Raw genomic sequence first — 24914 nt, forward strand, 5'->3', positions numbered from 1 at the left:
CATAGACAATGTGTAAATAAATGGGCATGCCTGTGTTTCAATAAAACTTGATTCACAAAAGCAGGTGTAATCCAGATCTGGTCTGTGGGCCATACTTTGTCAACCACTGCTCTAACGGATAACACATCAAAACAAACACATACACATACATACACACATAAACACCATCCTGTCAAAGATAACATGAAAGCAATTTGGTCTCATTTTTATCTACATATTTTTATATTTTTTTCATATATCATAACTAACATTTTAACAGTGCTTACAACATACAACACTTACATAAACATTTCTGCTTTTCCCAGTATCCCTGGGAAGTGGGTGGGTATCTACATATTTTTAGAAAGCTGATTTTAACTCTGAATGGAGATGTGACATTAATCATGCATATACATACCAAAAGGAATGTCAAAGTCTTCCAAAGGCTGGGAACCATGATGTTCTTGTTGCTCCTAAATGAATCCCCAAATGATCAAGTTATGATTAACTCAAAGACAGTCATTATTTTGGGAAAAAATATTCAATAGCTATGAGAAATGTTGATTTTTTAGGTATAGTTTAAAATCCTTTAATTCTAGAAATATTTATTCTATCAAATTATTTACTCTATCAAAGTAACTCCACAAAGATACTTACGAAATTCACAAGTCAAACAATAAAAAAGAGGATTACCAATTTAATGCAGTTACTAAATTACAATATGCAATTCTCTCCTGCAAGACTAGCTTTAACTCACAAATAATATCAAAACTGTTCATGGACTCAACATTTTACTAAGTGCCTCTAGACATGTTCTTGAGGACTTACTGAAAAAAGGGTGCTAAGATTCAAGTAAACAAAACTATTTCTGTTTATTTAAACTCTTGTTGCAAATACAGGTAAATAGTCACCAAATTTAGAAGGAGTGTTCGCAAAGATCTGATATAAAATATAGGTTGCGTAACAAACCTATGTTTGGGAAATCCTAGAGGCACCTAAAAGAGTTAGGTGAAACTATCATAGGAGAAACCCAAATAACATGATATGCATTAAGATGTCATAGAAAAAAGGAAGAGTGATTTCAAATATAAGTCACACAAGCAGATGCTCTAAACTACAGTTTTTGATTTACCAACAAGTTGCTTTTCACATTCACAACTGTTTGTCTACTGTTGCACAGAGGGATGCAGCAGAGATTTATGTGCTTAATGATGTTAAGGTTCTCCTAGTCACAATCAGAAGCTTCCAGCAATCAGACGACTAGATAAACCACAGACATTCTAAACTCTGTGTACATGCAGACCAGGGAAGAATGTATTATAGTTTTTCTATACCTTGGGCTTCATAACTATTTCTGAATCATTATCATTAACGATGAAATTCTCTGTTTGGAAAGTCACACTTGGTTTTCTCCTTAGTTTCTCTGATCTTTTTTCTTGCAGCTCTTTTTCAGCTCGTCGTCTTTGTCTATTAAAAACAATAGTGCAAAATATATTTTTACTATTTTAGTAACATCAGTTTTTCATTTGTATCATGCTATGCAGTGGGACAGTTATCAAAATTTTGCCAATAAATTATTTTCAGTGCCATTTAATTAAATTAGCAAGATATTCTGCTAGAATACAAGCAAATATAAGCAGAAGTCAGGGACCCATGAAAGTTATTTCTAGTTCCTCTACTACTGAACTGACTTTTCTGTGTTAGTCACTAGAGTCCCAGGTTAGAGTTACACCTTTTAGGTAATTTTCAAATTCTCTTTTCTGCAGATTCTAAGCTGGCCCCAGAAACCTTACTGGATACCTCTATTCACCTATCTGAAGAAGTTAGGCAAACTCAGTCACCTCAGCAAGGAGGAAATCCCAGCAAGGAGGAAGGAGAGCCCAAAAAGTTAAGGGGAAAACTTACTTTGAAGAGGGTTTACCTGGAAAAGATGGAAGGAAAGACCATTTCTGGAAAGAGAGCACTGGTAGTAGATTTTAGGGTCTGATAAATGTGAAATTTTTAAAGTACTTTCTAAACTAAGTAATAATCTACCAGTTAATACATGTTTTGAACATCCATTATGAGTAAAACATTATAAATGCTCTTCATTAGAAGTCACAGCCTTGCTTTTTACATGCGCATTTCTTAGTGCCCTGAAACAATTCACATCACTGCTTCCTGTAAGAGTCTGGAGGATAATGGTAAGAAGAATAACAATAAACGTTACTTCAGTGTATTGGACAGTATATGGAAGATTTCATGATATCAAATATTTGTGCTGCAAAAGATGACTGCTCATCCTGTTAGAGAAAAATGTAAAAAGAAACCTCTAGCCTATGAATGCCAGGAAAGAATTCCTTAATAAAATGTAAAAAATAATAGTATTTGTTTCTCACATTATAGGAATTTTTCTCATCACAAGATGTGTTCAAATGCATGACACTTGACAAGGAAACTGAATACGCAATTGTGTCAGGCTGGGAGGCTGAACCAGATAACTTTCATCTTATAACTATATTATTGTCACTAATAATAAACTTGCAGGTACATTTGCAGGTATATGCTCAAATAAAATTTCACTTAAAACTTGCCTTTTTTTACTGTCCTTTCCTTGTCTCAATTCAGATGATTCTATTTTGACTTGTAGAAGCTGGAGGTGTCCAGGATCGCCTTGTTCAAATAAATTATGCGTTAATTTTTGTTGCATTTGTTTAAATGCAATAAGGTTTTCAAGTGGAATAAGTTGTGGGTTTTGGTACTATAAGAAAAAAACAAAGCATAGTAATTTACAATTACAAACCTCAATTAGGCAATATGTTAATAAAAAACTGAGAAAAACATTGGTTTAAATTAAACTAAGACGTGCAAGAAATAGAACATATCAAAGAAAACAAACTGATTTGGACTGGTAAGATGAGTACGCAGATCTTAAAGTACAAATGATTTTAGAAATCATTTCCTGAAAATTTCAACTGGGCATTTTATTTCAGAAAATATGTTAAAAGTCCTCATCTTCTTAATTTCTTTTTCATATTAAAAATCTTCCTTCTTAAAATTATAAATGAAGTTATATAACGTCTAGCTTTGATTTAAAATTCTTTGGAATAGGGAGGATGCACACGGGTGGAGATTATGGATGGAACAGATTAGCAATATGTTGATAACCACTGATGCTGGGTGATGGTAGCTTGGGGGTTCATTATACTATTCTAATTAAAAATATTTCTTTAGAACCTTCCCAAAATGTCTACTTTTCCACTCCTTTAATCCTTTCTTTTTTGTTCATAATACGTTCAGAAGAAAGGAAGGCACGATAAGTACTTTTTCTAAGGAATGACCATTTCTTTTCCCAGCACCATTTTCAAATCTTAAAAGTGTACCAGAGAATGAATTACTCAAATACTCAACTATACTGACTTACAAAACTAGAACCTAAAACAATCTTAATTTCATAAATCAAAGGTTACAACTTTAAAGATGATTTGGTGGGTTTATAAAGATTTAATCTTTGTGTTTAAAGTATTTTAAAAAGATACAATTTTTTAATATGTAAAACTACTTACAGATCTGGGTCTAAATTTAACAATTTTAACCTGTAGTAGATTTGAAGGGAATCATATCACGATTGCTAGGAACCCCAAACAATGCTCTCTCTCTAGACAGACAGATATACACACACACACACACACACAAGAACACTGGTCATTTTATTTTACTTCTTATTTCTTCTCTGAGCAGAATCTCAGAAACATCTTTTTGAAAGAGTCTAGAAAACTCTGGTACTGATACACGAAAAAGACCTAAAACCTTTAAGGTACTCCATTATTTTTTTAAACCAAATTTTGTATGTTATTTTCAATAACAGAAGCATTATTTCTTTAAAAAGAAGTGTGTGGGCTTCCCTGGTGGCGCAGTGGCTGAGAGTCCGCCTGCCAATGCAGGGGACACGGGTTCGTGCCCCGGTCCGGGAAGATCCCACATGCCATGGAGCGGCTGGGCCCGTGAGCCATGGCTGCTGGGCCTGCGCATCTGGAGCCTGTGGTCCGCAATGGGAGAGGTCACAACAGTGAGAGGCCCGCGTACCGCAAAAAAAAAAAAAAAAAAAAAAAAAAAAGAAGTGTGTAAGAGCTTTTCACTGAGTGTATATTTATGGTATGAAAAAGGCAGGACTGTGCTTTTGTATCACTCTGCAAAAATCATTACCATATTTTCTTGGGCTAGACATGAATGAAGTAGTGATAGTCTTGGGTATTTGCTTTCTTCTGCTACAGTTCTAATAGGTATTGATGGAACTGTAACTGATGCTCTTGAGGCAGAGGAAAATACAGAAGGAGGTTTAAGTTGCAGGTGCAATAATGGAAGTCCAAAAGAATTCTGAGGAGATATCTCAAAGGGCCCTGGCTTAACATCAAACAGTTTTTCTGGTTTTATAAATGTTGCAGAGTCCTGCTGAGGTGTCAAGTTTTCTTGTCCAACGTACTGATCCAAGTTCACATGCTTAGGAATTTCTGTAATTATTGTCTCTGCCCATTTCTTCTGCTCAACTGCTTTTTTTATGGCTTCAGTATTGTACTGGCTCAAATTCAAATGGGACATTGAAGTAGTGTCCATTGCTCTCTTTGGCAAAGGAGGCTGGAAGAAATCAGATAATCCCCAAGCCACTCTTGGCTGTGGTGGAGGACTGAAGGGAACTTGAGGAACTCTTTCTGTATGGAAGGAAAGGGGCTTAAATTCAGGCTTGGGCTGAAATTGAAGCAAAGGAAAACCATCACCAGGTCTGAAAGTTTTTGCAGTGGGGATAAGTTCAGGTGTCTTCAGAATGGCAGAAGACGTGGACAAAAGGTGGAGGTGAGTATTTCCAGCAGGAGCTGGAGACAATGAAGTGGTTGGTAAGCTCTGAGATGCTGGAGTTAGTCCTCTATTCTGGGTTTGGCCTTCTAATTGACAAAAAGGAACACTCCTATGTGGAACATTCTGGAAGAGAAAAAAATATTATGTAAGATTAAAATACATTATGAACTCCTACTTTTTAAATGATGTTCAATATGTTTTGGAGGAGGTGGAATATAATTACTAAATAAGTTACTTACTCAAATAACCAACAACTGAACTACTAGGACAACTTTAATGGTATTTTAAAATGCATTACCTGTAAATTTCCATTACTATTTTCATCAGATTGCACAATTCCTTTATGGCAGTGTGGGCTGTTCTTGCCAGGCTCTCTGGTGTACTCTCCCATGGGTTGTGGTTTAATGAAAAATCTCTCCTTCAGATTTCTACTGGTGTCTTCAACATCATTACTCCCTCTTGTGGGGTTTGATCCTTGGCTTCCCACCAAATGCACAGACTGAGACTGCTGTAGAAGTTGATGTATATCCGGGAGGTTAGCAAAGGATGATCCTACTATTTGCATTAGGCTCATGAAGTTGATCTGTTGCAGCTAGGATAAAATAAAAATTAAAGAAACATCTTAAAATATAATGAAAAGAACCTAAAGAAGCAACAATAATTATCTGAGTATTCCAGAATAGTCATACTTCTGTCTTAGTAACTGCTGGACCCGTAAATGCTGAATAGGAAGCAGAGCTGGGAGAGATTTTTAAAAAAAAGGAAAAGAAGAATAGCTTCCTGTTTTCAAGGAGCTGTCAACTAGGAATATGAACTCCTAGTGAGACTTGGGACTATCTGTAAAGCAGTTTACATAAACATCCCTGGGACCATAAAGGAGTGGTCTGATGGAGTGGGTGAGGATAATTAAAGAATTCCTAAAATGGGTGTGTTGTGGCAGGGTTTTTTCAGGAAAGAAAAAAGCAGAGATTAGCAACAGGTGAAGAGAGAGGAATTCCTGTGGAAGGGCTGACTGAGTGAAAGGAAAGGTATGCACTGTGGCTGACAAACCTTGAATAACAAAATCACTTGAGGAGCATTTAAAAAGTCCCAATGGCCAGGTCACACCCTATACCAATAAAATCAGAGTATCGGGGGATGTGAGCCAGGATTAGTATTTTTTAAGATGACTAGGTGATTTCAATGTACAGAAAAGCTTGGGAACCACTAGCATGTACACTGGCTTAGATGGAGCAGGAAATTTATAGCTAATGAGAAGAGAAGTTAGTACAGTGGTCCAAACTGTAGCATGCATCAGAGCCACCTGTAGGACTTCTAAAAGCACTCTTTGTTGAGCCCCATCCCCAGAGTTTGATTCCAGTAGGTCTGGGATGGCAGCCTGAGAATTTGTGTTCCTAATATCTAAGTGATGCTGATGCTAATGGTTCAGGGCCCACACTTTGAGAACCACTGGACTTGTGAGAGTATGGTGGGAAAAGAGGGAAGATAAAAGCTGTCCATGGGGGTCTTTCAAGCCCAACAGAGGAATTTGCACTTCTTAAAACAAGCCAATAAGGAAACACTGCGGGTTTTAAAAAAAAATGTAGGTCCCTTCAATTACAAAAGAAATATATGCTTATTACAGAAAAAAAAAAGGATAAAAAAGAAAATTAAAATGATTCATAATCTTATTCCCAAAGATAACTAGTATTGACATTTTTTAGTGTATATCCTTTCATTCTTCGTATTTTTATTTTTTTATTATTTATTTATTTATTTATGGCTGCTTTGGGTCTCCGTTGCTGTGGGCTTTCTCTAGTTGCAGTGAGTGGGGGCTACTCCTCATTGCACTGCACATGCTTCTCACTGTGGTGTCTTCTCTTGTTGCAGAGCATGGGCTCTAGGCACATGGGCTTCAGTAGTTGTGGCACGTGGGCTCAGCAGTTGTGGCTCACGGGCTCTAGAGCGCAGGCTCAGTAGTTGTGGCGCATGGGCTTAGTTGCTCTGCAGCATGCGGGATCTTCCCAGATCAGGGCTCAAACCCATGTCCCCTGCATTGGCAGGCAGATTCCTAACCACTGCACCACCAGGGAAGTTCCATTCTTTGTATTTTTAAAACATGACTGATATCATATAGTATACAAATTTGTGTCTGAAATTTACTGAAGATTTTAAAGCCGGAAAATAAGAGTATTAAAACAATATCTGGGGAAAAATGTCTCAGAAATGCATATATGAGACAATGGAAGTATGAAGTTCTAAGAATCTAAGGTTGGCTACCGCTATAGAAATAGCAAGTAACTGTACTGACATACAATGTAGGCAAAAGAGTCAATAGGGCATAGTAAAACACTGGATATGCATAGTGAAAGAAGGTAAAGATGACCCTCTAAGACAGTGATTCTTAATCTTCTCCAGAATTATCCGGAGAATTTGTTAAATATACAGGGCAGTGACCAGCAAAGTCCCTAGGTAATCCAAAAAACAAGTTTGACAAATGCTTCTAAAACCTTAAGCAGGTAAAATAGGTCATGCTAGTAAATAGAAAAGGGAAAGAAGAGACTCAGAAGAATAAGAATAAAATCAGTTTCAAAAAGTTCCATGGCACAGTGGGACATGCTGAAAAAGTATTCCCATCAGGACCCATAGTTCAAAGATTTTTTTTTTTAGTATAAACATCCCAGCAACAGCACATGGGGAGCTGTCACGGAGGGCATAGGTCTCTATTGGAGGAGGGGTGTGGGCAGGGCATGAGGAGGGGTATGGGCATGCTAGGAGGATGGGAACAGTCCTGGCTGCCCCACAGTGGGATGTGTGAGGGTCTCTGGCCAGGCCACAGTCCACATGGGAAGACACCAATCAGTCACGAAGTCATGGGAACGCCATGGGAACACAAGCCTGGCTGTGGGCCCAGGCACCACACAGGCACATTCACTGTTAAACTATACAGGATGAGGCTGTACATGAGTTAATTACAAAAGAGTCGTATTTATAAAAATCTGTACACATATTTGAAAAACTCACAAAATTAGTGCCCAGAATTATCCATATAAAAATGGTATACTGGGGCTTCCCTGGTGGCACAGTGGTTGAGAGTCCGCCTGCCGATGCAGGGGACACAGGTTCGTGCCCCAGCCCGGGAAGATCCCACATGCCGCGGAGCGGCTGGGCCCATGAGCCATGGCCGCTGAGCCTGCGCGTCCAGAGCCTGTGCTCCGCAATGGGAGAGGCCACAACAGTGAGAGGCCCGCGTACCGCAAAAAAAAAAAAAAAAAAAAGCTATACTGCATCACATAAAAGGATATGAGGGCTTCCAGGGTGGCGCAGTGGTTAAGAATCTGCCTGCCAGTGCAGGGGACATGGGTTCACACCCTGGTCCATGAAGATGCCACATGCCGCAGAGCAACTAAGCCCGTGAGCCACAACCACTGAGCCTGCGCTCTAGAGCCCACAAGCCACAACCACTGAGCCCGCGTGCCACAGCTACTAAAGCCCGTGTACCTAGAGCCCATGCTCCGCAACAAGAGAAGCCACTGCAATGAGAAGCCCACGCGCGACAACGAAGAGTAGCCCCTGCTCGCCACAACGAGAAAACCCACGCACAGCAACTAAGACCCAACGCAGCGCAAAATAAAATAAATAAATAAAAAAGAAAATTGTACAATTAAAAACAAAAAGGATATGAAAGTGAATGTAGAACACATGAAGAGAAGAGAAGATCTGAGGGAAATTAATGTTTAAGGAATAAAACAGAAAAGGGAAATATTTAAAAATTGTTGGTAGACAGAGGAAAGGATAACCAGGTGAGAAAAAGATGATGGAAGGCAAAGTGAACAATACTTTAAAATGCAGCTGACAATTTCAAACCAAGCCAACATTTGGTTTGGGGATGATAAATGTGACGTGACAGGCTGTGTTAGAAAATAAACTTTGCGCACTTTTGAGCAGGGGCCGCTGGTCTGGTTTGATTATCCCCCACCTCACTTTTGTGAGCAGCTCTGCATCCCCAAGAGCTCAGTAAAAAAAAGTCGCCATGGGAAGTAGGGAACTCAGCCTAGACTCTAGTCCCTAGAGTTAGGACTTCTGAATAACAAAGCAAGAGTGCCCAAAGCAGAGAAGCCCTGCAATTTAATTTTAACTTGTCCGTCTCTGGAAGTTTGTTCATATTTTAAAACCTTACATATATATCATGTGTAGACTTACTTATTTATATGAAGATGTGCTTACCTGAACTAATTTAAACATTTCATCTTGGAGCATTTCCCTAACAGAATCGGAATAATGTGATAACTGAGCCCTGGGTTCGTTTCTCTGGGTTGGCTGAGCTGTTGGCCCAGGTGTTTGTGAAGCAACAGTGACTCTATTTGATACCAAAGGTGGAGCTGAGGAAGATTTATCTTTACATGCAGAGATCCGTGCACTATGTGGAAGCATATAAATAAAAAACACACATTAATCAAGAAAGAAACAAATTAGATGTCTATGAGCTGAGTATTTTGATCCTACTTTTTAATTCTACTTTAAAAGCTTTCTGGAGGTTTTCAGGAAATTTAAACTCTAAAGCCGATCTCACTCTATCCCTCAGCCCCCAGACACATTTGTCATCAGCACAGTTATTCATCCAAATGCTGTAATTAAAGGACATGTAATGTCTAGTCAGCCATGGTCCTCTCCCTATGGTGTTACAACCCAGGACAGTTCTCACATTCATTTTACTTGCCTGGTCCCTACAGGCATCTGAGTTTGAGACCTGTGCAATCATTCTGATTAGGTGTACAGAGTATGTAATTTGGCTTAGGAATATATTTCTTGGACTAAATTTAATGATCCAGAATGGATTTAAGAAAACTGTGGAAAGTATGGGTTAAAAAAATGTTTAATTCTAACATGGATAGAGCAAACTCCTGTCGTTCTTCATTAAATGTGAAATAACAGTATTGTGAACATTTCATTTCCAAACAGTTGATATTAATAATTAAACCCTAACGAAAATGCTTATTTAGAAATAAAAGTTAAAAATCAAAGTAAGTTTTGTTTTATAAAATGATTGTTTGGGGATGATTCCTTAAAACATAGAAGGGACTCAATGTTGTACAAGCAAATCAATTTTATAACCTAAATTAGGGAACGGGCACTATCATGTCGAAATAAACTGATCATTGTCTCTATAAAGAAAATAACACATTAAACTGTGTTTATATTTATTTGGATTTACATTCATTCCCTTTCAGCAATAACATTTGCCTTTTATCAAGCATCTCACAACCTTAATAACAAAACTATATTTGGGAAATCCATAAAAAAACAGGCGTTACAACTGACTTGCCTATTTTAAGACAACTTTATTGGCCTTTGCTTTCAACAAGTAACAAGGAGATAAATTCTAATACTGGAGAATTTTTTTAAAGCAAATTTGTGCTATATCATTCTCCTATTTCAACACGATTTGTAAACACTAAACACTGTTCAACTTCTGTAAAATAAATACAGAAGACAACTGGATGACTCTTTTCTATGAGAGAATTAGAAGCATTTCATATGCTATTAGAGATCTGCTAGAGGCTGAAAATGAGCAAGAACTACATCTTTCAATAATATATCCACTACTTCTTTTTTCCAGAAAAGACTTGTTCTAAAATAGTTCCTGCATGTCTTTAAAACACAACTGTTAGAGGAAAATCTTTTACTCTCTTAGTTTTTGGTCAAGATGTTAGTAATTATTTCAAAATGGTACAGCAGGCATCATTTCATTCTCTTATCTATTTGTAATTATATCAATATGGTACAGTATGCAAAAATTCTCACCTAGAAACTTCTGAACTTGTATCTACACCAAATGAATGAGGAGTGATGTGTTCTGGATCTATAAAGCCTTCGATCATTCTATAATTAAAGATTAATAATCAATTAGGAAGCAAGATATTCTTCGCATTACCTAAGGTCCAGGTGATCTAATGCTCCACAATCTAAGAGTCTCAACATCCTCTAATCTTCTGTAATGCTTAGCTCATAATTACAATCTATTTACATCTGTCTCTATAGCAATAGTAACAGATTCAAACAAAAGCAAAGAATATGTCTGGATGGCTTTAGTATACGACTTGACCACTATTAAATGCTTGGCAACAGAAATAATATAATCTAAAATGAGCAGAAATGAAGTTAGCTGGGACCTCAAATTTTACCTAGGAAGAAGCAGACACTTTGCTCAGGAACACTACAGAGACCATTATCACATCTGAAACTGTAATGACTAGCTTTTTATTAATAGAAATATCTATATTACTTGTAAAGGCACAGGACATTAAACATATTTTTTTGTTAATTATCCACAGAAGACCCCAACAAAAAAGAAGAGAAAGAAAATCTAATTATGTTGCCTCTCTTATCTGAGGTAATTCTAAAATTCTAAAACATCAAAAATTCTAAAAATTAAGAAATCATGCCCAAACTGCAACAAATGAAAACTGCTTGCAGCTATCCTTGAAGCAATAATAAGCTAGCGGGCTTCCCTGGTGGCACAGTGGTTGAGAGTCCGCCTGACAATGCAGGGGACACAGGTTTGTGCCCTGGTCTGGGAAGATACCACATGCTGCGGAACGGCTGGGCCCGTGAGCCATGGCCACTGAGCCTGCGCGTCTGGAGCCTGTGCTCTGCAACGGGAGAGGCCACAACAGTGAGAGGCCCGCGTACCACACACACACACACACACACACACACACACACACACACACACACACAAATAATAAGCTAGCAAGCAGAGTATGTGTCCATCAAAGCCCTATGGACAGTGTGCAGTAATCATACCATAACACTGAAAGATTATACATATATGACTCATAATGATTCTTTACTTGACCCATGAAAAGTGGAATTAGTATGGAAAGGGAGTACCCTAATTAGCAGCTGAATAACTCTGGTATATTCATAGCTATATTTTACTTTAAGGTTGATAGTAACAGGAGAACAAACAGCATTTTAGACATCATTATTTATTTCACTCTACCAAGATTTAGAAGTATAGAATTTACTAAAAATCATCACTACCATTACTATTAAATTGAGGTTACAATTTCACTAGGAACACAGTATCACCATAAAATATATATTGTCAATGATGAGGAAAACAAAAAACCCTCTTCATCAAGTGAATCCCAGATGAGCTCTGAAAGCTTTCCATACTTTTTCCCCCTTACCCTTTCTGTTCAGTTGATTTTTCCTCCACACATGTCTCTAACACTTCTTCCCTTGGACACTGAACCTCTCCTGTGGAATGCTGTTAAAATTAATAGTACCCAAAAAGAAAATAGGTGAAACAAACAGGTATTACTGTCTTAGGTATCTTGAGTTTCACGTTAGCCATTCGCCTGGAATAAAAACAGTCTAAAAGCAAGTGCGAAACCAAACATTAAAATGTACTCCCAGTCCTGCTCTGACTAGACTTTTATTCTGTGATGCCTTTGGCCCATCACCCTGAGCCACTGAGCATATTAAACTACAAAGACAAATGATGTCACTAGAAATCATTTACAATGTATTTACAATGTATTTGTAAATTAAATTACACACACATCACTACATAAGTAAGTACAACTGACCTTTGAACAACAGTGGTCTGAACTAAGGGGGTGCACTTATATGCAGATTTTTTCAGTAAATACACTACACCATCTGGGGTTGGTTGAATCCGCGCCAGGTCCTGGAACCAATCCTCCGTGAATATTAAGGGATGAATGGATGAGGATTTTTGACTGCATGGGGGTCAAAGCCCCTAACTGCCATGTTGTTCAAGGGCCAACTGTACGCTGTGAAAACAACTAGAATATCAGAAAAAAAAAAAAATCCTTCTTAAAGGAATTGTTTCAATAATTAGAGATGTCTGTGTTCTACCTGGAAATCCAGAGTATAGGGTTTTGAGAAAAGAAGTAATAAATAAAAGTGCATGTATGTGTACAAACTGCACACTACTGCTGAATTATACATTCTGAATGTGGAACACTTGCATCACTCTTGATTAAATTAATTTACTACAGCAGTTTATGAAATTAACATTTCATTGCCTGAAATTATTAGACATCTAACTAATTATAGAATTTCAGTGAAAGAAAAATGCTGCATGGCTACACTCTACAATCCACAGTACACTTTTGAGAGAGAATAGCCTTGGTTGGATATATTGAAAAAAACACTATAGTGTTACCATAGCATAATTTAAGTAACTTTATCCACTACTTATAGACTTACTTCTTCTAAATGCTGTGGTAAAGTCTGCATCTGCATGTAAGACGCAATACTGGGACTTTTAACAATTCCAACAGATTCTTTGGCATCCTCTACACGGAAACAAGAAGGAAGAGAAAACTGACCTTTTGAAAAATAATCAATTTTCTTTTTAGAATGTTCAGAAATACTATAGGAAACAATATAATGGCAGAAACATTTTCTATCCTCCTTACAAAAATATCTTTAAACACCTAGAGACAACCCCTCTTCATCAAGTGAAGCACAGGTGAGCCTTGAGAGGCCTCATATCAGTGTGTGTAACTCCATATAAAGCTCTGAGAGTTTCTGTTTTAAAGAAGACTGCCAAGGAAAGGTTCATAGAATTGGTTCACAGCAATGAGGAGACCCATAATAATTACACAGCAAGGCAAAAGGCCTCAAAATTGTATATTCAGGTTATAAGTTAATATGCTTAATGTTTCATAAATATTAAATACTCTTTAAATACTTGGCTTTAGGCTATTATAAACATGCCAATTTAGATGTAAGACTAAGTTATCTCAGATAATCATTCACCAATATCAAATTAGTAAGGTCAAACAAAAAGATTAGCTAAATGAACTGACCTTCATAGTCTGATGGGTATATATCCATTTCCTCCTGTGCAAATGTTTCTACTTCTAAAAGATCCTCCTCAATATCTACAAATACTTTTTCAGTATCATCAGTGACAGAAATAATTTCATCATTGGTTCCTTTTATTTCGGGATTTTTTACTTCAGTTGGCATTCTACTGACAAAAATTAAGCAGCTAAAATTATAACTCATTCTTGGGAACAAAGAGCTTGCTTTCAATTGATTCAGTTTATTGAAAAAGAACAAACTAAGCTTTCGTATTTATAAAGTTTGTTTTTTAACCATGTATGGCAAATACCAGAAGCTTAACAAAAGGTTGTTCAATAAGTAATTGAATGTCCCGTTTTTATTTACTCAAAGGATTAGAATAGTTTCGACTTTTCTAAATTTGCCATTCTCACAAAGGAATCTTCCTGCTACCAAGGCTTCAGCTTTAGTATTCAAAGATACATTACTTGTAGTATTACTTAATATGGAAAAATGGATGAGATGATTAGTTCAACTTCCTCTGACACAGGAAATCAATGAACATAATAAAGGGATCTCTTGGGATGAATTAGCTCCTCTCTTACAAGATATAAGCTAGACCAACACGTAAAGAAACAAAATTTGTAATGAATTGTTAAAGTACTTCAGAAAGCACTTGCTTACTGCTTCTCTAGTTCAAAGAAATGCTCATTTCTTTAACCTTCAAGGGTTCAATTCTCCTTTAAGCCCAAACACCATCAAACAAGGTACTTGAAAAGGAAGGTATAATCAGCAACTTACTTCAAGATACTTTGACAAGATTCATTCTGATCATTTCTTTCCTCACCCCCACCTTGAGTGGATACTGCAACAGAACAACCAGCATCTGTTTTATAATCACTCTCTATATTGGGTCCATTCTGAGGCTCAGGGTAATTATTCTCTAGCACCTAAAACAAACCATTTATAGTACTTAATATTCATTACTGAATCCCTTACTTTTCATTATATTTTTAGATTATTAATACTTTCTACAGAACTTCTCCTGATTAAGTCTCTTATTCATTTACCAAGTATTTACTGCATTTCTAATACTCAATATTTGATGCTGAAGCAATGACTGTCTTTATTCCACCTAGAAAAAATAAGCTTGACTACCTAAAGAGTATTCAAAAGAAATCAGCCTTACACACTTGAAAGGTATATCACCAGTGTTTTCAGGCCACAGAACAATAGCAATAAAAATGTAAAGTTGCTTTCATTTCACTCTCTTTACAGTTATAAAGACATTTAGTAATTATTTCAAAATGACATAGTGGGCAAAAATATATGCAGCTAAAAATACAAGGGATGTACCTCTTTTGTTTTACTTAGAAATTTAGGTATGCATCACCTAGAAACACTTAAAAATTTCCATGACAACAAATATCACAGTATCTTCTAAACTACCTTACAATAACAGAAACTGATCTCAAAAAAAGGGGAAAAAAAACACAAAAAGAAAACATAAAACAACAAAATTTCTTCAACCCAGAATAAACTAGTTTAAAAATGAAGGCAATTCAAAATAGAACAAACGAAGAATTAAAAAGTGTGGAGGGGTGTTGACCAAGATGGCAACACAGGAGGCTCCTGGATTCTCCTCCTCTCACAGACACACTGAATGTACAACTACACACAGAAAATTACCACTGAAAGAAATCCAGAAACTCACTGAGTGACTCCTACGCATCAGGGGAATAAGAAAACACATGTTGAAACAGGCAGTTAAGGCTGAAACACAATCTGACCATAAACCCCAACCCTGGAACAGTGCCCTACAAGCAGGAGGGAACTTCTAACTTCCAGCTTCTAAAAAGCAAAGGGTTTCGACCCTACATTTAGTGCCCAGACTTTTAAGACTCCTACTTGAGAATCAGGCCCCCAAAACACCTAGCTCTGAGAGCCAAAGAATCTTGTATCCATGAAACCCACAAAAGTATAGCAAACAAAGATGCAGTTATTAACAAGTGTGTGAGCACTCCACTGCAGCTATCCCCACAGGGCTTAGCACAGAGGGGCAGGCAAAAACAGCCATCTCCCAGTCTTCCCCTGGAATAAGTCCATCTGCATACTTTGTAAGCTGCTGCCTGGGGATCCCGTGCCTGGCTCCAGCCCTCCCCAGACACCAGGGAAGCCAAAGGACACCTCCTCTATCTTCTCTATCTAGCCTGCTCCAAGTCATCAGTATCTCCCTAGAAGGAGCCTGTACACGCATATGTTGCCCCAGTTTTTGCAGCTGCTGACTCAGGGGGAGGTCCCTGGACCACCTGCCTCTGATAGCCAGTACGGCTTGTATTCACAAGTCCTACAGGACTGTAGCAAACAAAGAAGCAGTTCTTAATGGGTGCAGGAATACCCACAATGGCTATACACATGGGCCCAGACCACAGGGAGCAGGCAAAAATACCCATCTCCCGGTTACTCCCCAAGAAGGGCTTAACTACATACTTTGCCACATGCTGTCTGAGGGTCTGGCTTCCAATCAGCCTGCATCTGGTGCTAAATGTGATCTACCCCTTTGGGACACTGACAGGTCTTCGCATAACCTCAATTACTAGGAATCACGAAGAACAAAGGAGGCTTAGATAATCACAAAGGTTTCAGAGACAACCAAAAGCTCAAGCCAGGCTAACTGATGAGGTTCATCTCCTACATAAGACCACTCTGTTCAGACTGGGCGATGTGGCTATTTTATCTAATGCTCAGAAACCAACAAAGAGACTCAAAGAAAATAAAGAAACAGAGGAATATGTTCCAAACAAATGAATAAGATAAATCTCCAGAAACAGATCTTAATGAAAGAGATAAGTGATTTACCTGATAGAGATCTAAAATAACAATCACTGAGATGAGGCCAACAATGCATGAACGAAGTGACACTTTCAAGGAAGAGACAGAAAATACAAAAAAAGTACAAAACGTAAATTAGAACTGAAGAACACAATAGCTGAACTGAAAAAGTCACTGAAGGGATTCAGTAACAGACTAAATCAAGCAGAAAAAAGGACCAGAGAACTCAAAAATAGGGCAGTGGAATCAAAGAAGCAAGAAGGAAGAAGAATAAAAGAGTGCAGATAACTTAAGGGACCAATATATGCATTAAATTACAGAGGTTCCAGAAAGAGAGAAAGGGGCAAAAAGCTTATTCAAAGAAATAATGGCTGAAAACTACTGAAACCTGGGGAAGTAAACAGACATCCGATCCAGAAAGCCCAGAAAGTTCAAAATAACATAAATTCAAAGAAACCTACACCAAGAGACAAGAGTTAAAAACAAGGAGAGAATCTTAAAAGCAGCAAAAGAAAAACAATTTGTTACATATAGAGGAAGCCCTATAATGTTATCAGTAGATTTTTCAGCAGAAATTCTGTAGTCCAGAAGGGAATGGCATGATATATTAAAAGTGCTGAAAGAAAAAAACTGCCAACCAAGAATACTCTACCCAGCAAAGTTGTCCTTCAGAATTGAAGGAAAGATAGTTTTCCAGACAAGCAAAAGCTGAAGGAGTTCATGACCACTAAACCAGCCTTACAAGAAAAGTTAAAAAGAGTTCTTCAAGCTGAAACAAATAGATGCTAATTAGTAGCAGAAAAACATACGAAAGTATAAAACTCATTGGTAAAGGTAAATATATAGTTAAATTCAGAATATTCTAGTGTTGTAATGGTGGTGGGTTAAACACTCATAACTCTACTATGAAGAATAAATCACAAAAGTATTAAAGATAACTATAACTACAATAATTTATTAATGGATACACAATGTAAAAAGATATAAATTGTTACATCAAAAATATAAAATGCAGGGAGAGGGGTAGTGTAATAAATATGCAGAGCTTTTGTATGCATTCGAAGCTAAGTTATCAGCTTAAAACAGACTATTACAAATATAACTTGTTTCAGTATAAGCCTCATGGTAACCACAAAGCAAAAGCCTATAGTAAACAAGTGAACAAAAAACCCACAAAAGATTTTTTAAAAGGAATCCAAGCATACCTCTACAGAAAATATTCAAATCTCAAAGAATAGAGCAAAAGAGGAAGAGGGAGTTCCCTGGTGGTCTAGTGGTTAGGATTTGCATTGTCACTGCTGTGGCCTGCATTCAATCTTTGGGTGGGAAAGAAACTGAGATTCTGTAAGCCATGTGGCATGGCCAAAAACAAACAAACAAAAAAACAGCAAGAGAGGAAGAAAAGAACAAAGGAAATACAAAACAACCAGAAAACAACAAAATGGCAGTATTAAGCCCATACATATCCGTACATATCTATAATTGATTTAAAGGTAAATGGACTAAATTCTCCAATCAGAAGACATGGAGTAGTTGAATGGATTAAAAAAAGACCCAACTGTATACTGCCTACAAGAGACTCGCTTCAGCTTTAAAGACACACGCATACTGAAAGTGAAGAGATGGAAAAGTATTCCATGCAAGCAGAAACCAAAGGAAAACAGGGGTAGCTATATTTAGACAAAACGAACTTTAAGCCAAAGACTATAACAACAAAGAAGCTCATTATATAATGATAAAGGGGCCAATTCATCAAGAATATATAACATCAATTAATATTTATGCAGCCAACATAGAAGCCAACACAAAAATTAACTCAAAATGGATTAAAGACTTGAAAGTAAGACCTGAAACTATAAAGCTCCTAGAAGAAAAGACAGGCAGTTAAAGCTCCTTGATGATGATTTTTTGGATTTGACACCAAAAGCAAAGGAAACAAAAGCAAATTTGAATTATACCTCAATAAAACTGAAAAAAAAAGAACAAATTTCGGTACTATTGGAATTCTCCAAATATTAAAAAAAAAGTCCATGTCCCAACTACTTTACCATATAGAAATTTGTTTTCCAAGAAATTCACCTCCATCTTTTTCTGGAGTACAACAGCAAGTACTCAATCAAAAGATATTTATGAAAAAAATACTTGCCTTGCAAACAGTTAGGTTAAAAGAGCAGCCTTTTTCTTGTCACTGGGTAGAGAAAAGAAAGAATAGCCCAGGCTTCCCTGGTGGCACAGTGGTTGAGAGTCTGCTGATGCAGGGGACACGGGTTTGTGCCCTGGTCCGGGAGGATCCCACATGCCGCGGAGCGGCTGGGCCCGTGAGCCATGGCCGCTGAGCCTGCGCGTCCGGAGCCTGTGCTCCGCAACGGGAGAGGCCACAACAGTGAGAGGCCCGCGTACCGCAAAAAAAAAAAAAGAAAGAATAGCCCATAAGCATTAATTTCTCTACTGATATCCATCTGCCTTCCTAGGTTTGGTCCTCCAACCTCATCTGCCAGATAGTATAAGAAACGATGATCCCCTAATACATACAGTGAGATATCAGTAATAAAAACTGGACAGCTGCCTAGTTCTTCCTCATCTGAACAAAACCCTAAAACTTTAAAAAGAAATAACAGAAATGTAATACCACTTGTAATATCACTTAAAATTATCTCCTTTTTCTTCCTCTTTTTTTTTTTTTTTTTTTTATTTTGGCCACGCCACGCAGCTTGCAGGATATATCAGTTTCCCAACCAGGGACTGAACCCGGGCCACAGCAGTGAAAGCACCAAATCCTAACCACTAGACCACCAGAGAACTCTCTCTTCTTCCTTTTTATAAACACATATGAAACCTCAAAACCTCACAGCCTCTCTGAAAGCACTTTAACCCTAATTTATCATTTTTAAGAATTAAAGGAACCACTTTAAAAAATTAGGTGATACAGGTTATAATCAGCATTGTCATTAACTTTGTTACTTAGTGATTCTTTATTATATAAGGAAATATAAATATAGCTTTAATCTAAAATGAGAATTCTCATTTGTATGTAATTAACAATTCAAGTATTTACCTTAATAATGGCATTTTTTGCCTTATATGTAGCAAAATAGGGTTGTTTCAAAAGCCACAATGATGTAAGAATGGCAGCTGTAGAGGTCTTTACACGAATGACGGGACTGTACTCACAGGATGACGCAGTGAAACCAAAATCACAGAGCAGTCTTCTATCAGACCATCTTATCATCCATTCCAACAGCCTTCTTATACTGCCAAATGTGTTATTTAGTGCTAGAGGAAGATCTTCTCGAGGGTTAATATCATTGCGTTGAATTGCTTTGAAAATACATCTTCTAGTTTCAACAGACTTGGGAGTGTAAAAACTATGGTTTGACCATCTCTGTATTAAAGTTTTCTCTGCGTTGTCATCTTGTATTCTGTAAAATGACTTCTGTTTTAAACCAAACAACCCACTCTTCCCTTCATTTTTACTGACTTCATTCAAAGGGTTCTCTAAAAAAGGCCTGACCCCTTGATTAACCAGTACAGAAGCTGAAAGTGTCTGGTTTTCTGATTTTTCATACTCATACGACTCAGGAGCAACAACAAAGCAAGAGCCAGCTCTAAATACATTCTGGCTTTTGGTTTTGCCCTGACGTCGTTTTAATGTTGTATGTACATCAAAAAGTAAAGAATTAAGTTCATGTTCTCTAAGATGTCCAGAAAAGCTAGTTAGAAATGGAATGCCAGCATCCTTGGAACCAAGTAGGTCTCTTTCAAGAACATAACTCAAGAAGAGTTCAAGGAATTTAATATATTCATCATCGTCACGTTCAAATTCCCAAACACCTATTACAGGAAGTGCATTTTGTAACAACTTTTCATGATCTTCTTTTCTTTTAGGGTTTTCCTTCTGATTACATATTTTCTTTTTTCCATTGGGCTCACCACTCAATGTTAATTCCATGTGATTTGGGGCATTTCTATAGCAAAATAAAATTTAAAAAGATCATTTAATCACTAAAAATGATCTTTTAATCATTTAATCACTAAAAATGATCTTAGCATTTAATCACTAAAAATGATCTTAGCATTGACAATAAAAATTCTCTCTGCTGGTTAAGTCATATCTCTTGTTTTTTGATGCCTTGATAACCTATCTTTCAATTAAGGGGCAAAGATCTCTAAGTATTCACTTGAGCTGAACATTCTGAGTCCAAAAAATATAACAGATTAATATCAAAAGGGAAATTTTATGTTAAAAAAGATTAAAATGTGTTCACAGAAATTTCACTATTAAAAAAAAAACATGACTTTTTCTGGGGAAAAAAAAAAGGTCCTCTAACAGGTCAGAATTTAGAAATACTATACAAAGTCAATAAAAAATCACAAGCCACCAATACACATCACAGTTTACAGTTTTCTGTTTCTCTCTTGCATCTACCCCTTTCAGCTTCCCTGTATGACATGCAAGAAGCAGGACTGCCCTCAGGATTCTTTACCACACAAAAGTTGGGTATTTTTCTACACTTTCTGCTGCTATTAACCTGTTGGGCAGGCACCTAACTACCAGCCATAATTACTTTTAAATCTGTTTCCTTTCAACATGGTTCTTAGGGCAGAACACAGATCCTTAGTTCCCTCAATAAAAGAAAGCTTCCAGTTAGGCACCTGGGCTGAAGCCGCCATGTCTCTTCCTATTAAGAATACAAAACAAGCAGTCTCCAAGGTATTCCTGTGCTAACACTGAATTTGTTTGGTGAAACAAGCACATCATTTATGATACTACCAGATACAGTTTAAGCAGATGTTTGAAGTAGATGATATTATTTCACTTAAGCAAGATTATGGTTGATTATATAGTCTTTCAGTCATGAGAAGGATAAACTGCATTGTAGATACTGAATTATAAAGAAAAAAATCTGCTTAAATCAAAGTAACAGAGGTTTAACTGATAAGCAAGAATTTCTCAACAATTTACAGACAAGCTTTAAAGATGAATGTGCAAAAAGAAAAAAAAAGATGAATTTGCAAATTCCTTCCCTGGAAACTCCAAAAATAATATAGCTAACCAAATAATCCTGAATTATTTAAGTCTAAGATAGCTGAAAGAACTAAAAGTCCTCCAGTGAACTCTAGAATTTCATCTACTCATTTTATTTTATACCTTCAGGTGGCAAAATTATTTTGTATCTCAGTAATATTTTAAATGGATTTTCAACAGTCTCATCTTACACTCCTAACATTCTTGTGGGTATGGAGGGTGGTAATAATACAATCAGTGAGGTTACTGGAAATAAAAATCAGTTGCATGAAAATACTGAAAGTACTTTGTTCCCAAAGGAAGTGAATGCTTTCTATTACAAGATCTCAATTGTACCTTTGAGAGAAATGTATCCTACTTTTTTCTCCAGCCAACAAAGCTTCTGAGAAAGTATCAGCTGTATCTGCATCACTGTGGACCACAGAATTCCCTGGTTCTGTGAGTGTGCTCCTGCTCAAACTAGTTCCCAAGGAAAACTTGTCAAAACCTAGAACCTCAGCCGGTTTTTCTTCTTCAGTTGGTTCCCATATATTCATCTCAAAAGAACCTATATTTCTCTGCACACGTTTCAGAGCTTTCACCCTCACTTTATGGATAGAATGCATGATAACAGACATCATTTCTTGAGTTTGGGGACCTAGAAAGAAAAGAACAAAAGGCCTTAAAGTTCATTAAAATGTTTCAACTCAAGACATAAGGGGACGCAATTCTGGTCCCCCCTGGGAACATGAAATCTAACTGATGGCTAAGGCTTAGTTCTACAATCTTACAGATCATGCTTTTTTTCAATATCTGTTAGAAAGGTATGGTCCATATTTTTAAGGTAGAACAGGAGAAGCTAGAAAAGGTCCATTAAAGAACAATAAAAGTGACTCCATAAAAAAGTATGCCCTGGAAAACAAAAAATTTAGAAGCAATTTAACTGGTTCAAAAATCTGATAATTAGAGAAAGAATCACTAACATTCTTCTCACTCCCATAGAGTGGCACACAAGAGAAAATAAGTATAATTTCAGCCAAAGAAACAAAAACACCTTTCTGACTTCAAGTAACAGAAAACAGTAGAAAGGGAGGTTTTTCAAGACTACCTGCATAAAAATTTTTAAGTATCATTAATACATAAACATGACATTTTAGAGATTTCAAAAAAGTCTGAAAAAATATAAATACAATGTAAGTACATTAATGCAATAATGTACATCATAGGATATTACTAGACTTAAATAACTATAGTTCTAAAACAGAGAGTAATCTGAATTCTTTAAAAATTTCTACAACATTATGAATACCTCATTTCATTGTACTTCACAGATATTGCATTTTTTACAAATTGCAATATCTGTGAAGGTTTGGGGCAACCTTCAAGCAAGTCTACTGGTGCCATTTTTCCAGCAGCATTTGCTCACTTCATGTCTCTGTGTCACATATTGCTAATTCTCACAGCATTTCAACTTTTTCATTATCATGAGATTTGTTTTGTTGACCTGTGATCAGTGATCTTTAACGCTACTACTGCAAAAAGATTATGACTTGCTTATGATTATGACTCAGATAATGGTTAGCATTTTTTAGCAATAAAGTACTTTTTAAATTAAGGTATATACATTGCCTTTTTTTAGAGCACACTTAATAGACTATAGTATACTGCAAACATAACTTTTATATGCACTAGGAAACCAAAAAATTCATATGACTTGCATTACTGCATTATTCACTTTATTATGGTGGTCTGGAACCAAACCTGAAATATCTCCAAGGTATGCCTGTGCTTAATGCCATTGAACTGTACACTTAAAAATGGTAAATTTTGTATTATATTTTACCACAATAAAAAAAAATTTTCACAAGGTCATCTTGAATGCATAGTATAAAATAAGGAGCATAAATAACCATAAAAGGAGAATACTAGTTTTCAATAAAATATCTGATTATACAAAGCACTATATATTCATTTTATATATTTTATCTTTTTTAATCCTCTTTCAATACATATTCATAAAGAAGTATTAATATACTCATTTTACAAATAAGGAAAAGAGGCTCAGAGATACGGAGCAACTTGCCTATGGTCACACAGTTACTAACTGACAGAGCCATGACATGAAGTCAGCTTTGTCTGGTTCCAAAGCAACAGAATTGGTGCTTCCGTAATGGGGAAGTGCTTCTGACTTCTCATACTCCTATCTCCAAAGAGAAATGCATAAAAACATAAGCACTAGAAAATAAATGCTTTCAAAACAAAATGAGAATCTTCAGCAATTTATCTATCAGATATCTAAGAAATGACAAATAATACCTTTCACAACATAGTGTCTGAGTCTCTGTTGAAGAGAGTGATATTTTTCTCTTACAGGAACCCTTATGTCCTCAGGATTGGGAAACGCTTTCACAAAAATTTCTGCTACCTTCAGAAAAATGTAAAAATGAGTTTTATGAGCATCATTCTTAATTATAAATAAAATTAAAATTCTTTAAAGTCTCTGATTCTGATTTAGTTTATTTTCACCTACATTTACATTACCTCTCTGATTGGTGGCAGTTCTCCAATGAGGCTCAAAATTAGATCCTGAATAAGTTCTTCAATATTGGAAAACCGAGAGAACGGTAGCATTCTACAAGCCCATTCCACTGCACTGAGACAGTGCTCAACCATACAAGAATCAAACTTCACTTCGAGGTCCTAAATGGATATTGAAAAATATCATTTCCTTTTCACTTTAGACAGATAGACTAGATTCTTCAATCAAGCAATTATTTCCCAAGTAATATTTATTTTTCTTATTCTTGTGTAATTGATACCTTTTTTCCCTCCACATTTTCCCTTGCCTTCTGATATTGCCTGCAACTATAGGATAACTTATCACGGACATGCAGCATCCAACACAAAGCACAAAGTTCTCTGAAGCAACCTAAATCAGGAATGGAAATATGAAAGAAGACTGTATGAGTATATACATTAATATTATAACAACTGTTGGTTATTTTTTTTCCAAAATAAATGTCTTTATACTGTTGATTACAAAAGAAACATGCTCATACTCAATACTTTATATAAAAGTTGTGGAGATCCTTACAGAATTTTTACACATATTATTCCAGAATATTTCATACATGTCATACTCGCATGAAAATATTAAAAACACTTTATAGAGTAAATAAGCTACTCTATTTATTGGTAGTTTACTTGTTTTAAATTTAGAGTATATTGTAAATATTTTTCAAAGCCAATACACATAGCTCTACTTAATACCATATTGTTAATTTATTTGGAAAATCACTTATTAATAGGCATTTAAAGGACTTCCTGGTGGCACAGTGGTTAAGAATCCGCCTGCCAATGCAGGGGACACAGGTTTGAGCTCTGATCCGGGAAGATTCCACATGCCGCGGAGCAACTAAGCCCATGTGCCACAACTACTGAGCCTGCACTCTAGAGTCCA

The 24914-nt window shown here is 36.5% G+C and overlaps 1 protein-coding gene across 7 annotated transcripts in view; it reads right to left on the reverse strand.

The window, feature by feature from the left end:
- The window catches only part of CPLANE1 (ciliogenesis and planar polarity effector complex subunit 1), a 129951-nt gene that overhangs the window by 65528 nt on the left and 39509 nt on the right, over window positions 1–24914 (reverse strand). For 5 of the 7 annotated variants that reach the window (XM_079916596.1, XM_079916593.1, XM_079916595.1 and 2 more), the window contains 16 exons: window positions 24274–24383; window positions 23996–24154; window positions 23771–23879; window positions 21812–22112; window positions 19505–20414; window positions 14419–14567; window positions 13641–13807; window positions 13036–13124; window positions 11988–12067; window positions 10597–10674; window positions 9019–9211; window positions 5111–5404; window positions 4165–4935; window positions 2553–2719; window positions 1314–1446; window positions 398–452 (listed from right to left, as the gene is read on the reverse strand). In XM_079916596.1, the coding sequence (XP_079772722.1) occupies window positions 398–452; window positions 1314–1446; window positions 2553–2719; window positions 4165–4935; window positions 5111–5404; window positions 9019–9211; window positions 10597–10674; window positions 11988–12067; window positions 13036–13124; window positions 13641–13807; window positions 14419–14567; window positions 19505–20414; window positions 21812–22112; window positions 23771–23879; window positions 23996–24154; window positions 24274–24383 (3765 nt within the window). The remainder of the gene's footprint in view (window positions 1–397; window positions 453–1313; window positions 1447–2552; window positions 2720–4164; window positions 4936–5110; window positions 5405–9018; window positions 9212–10596; window positions 10675–11987; window positions 12068–13035; window positions 13125–13640; window positions 13808–14418; window positions 14568–19504; window positions 20415–21811; window positions 22113–23770; window positions 23880–23995; window positions 24155–24273; window positions 24384–24914) is intronic. The other 2 variants (XM_079916597.1, XM_079916592.1) reach the window with 1 other exon arrangement.

This window comes from Stenella coeruleoalba (genome assembly GCF_951394435.1).
Source record: "Stenella coeruleoalba genome assembly, chromosome: 3".
In the NCBI taxonomy this organism is placed as follows: domain Eukaryota; kingdom Metazoa; phylum Chordata; class Mammalia; order Artiodactyla; family Delphinidae; genus Stenella; species Stenella coeruleoalba.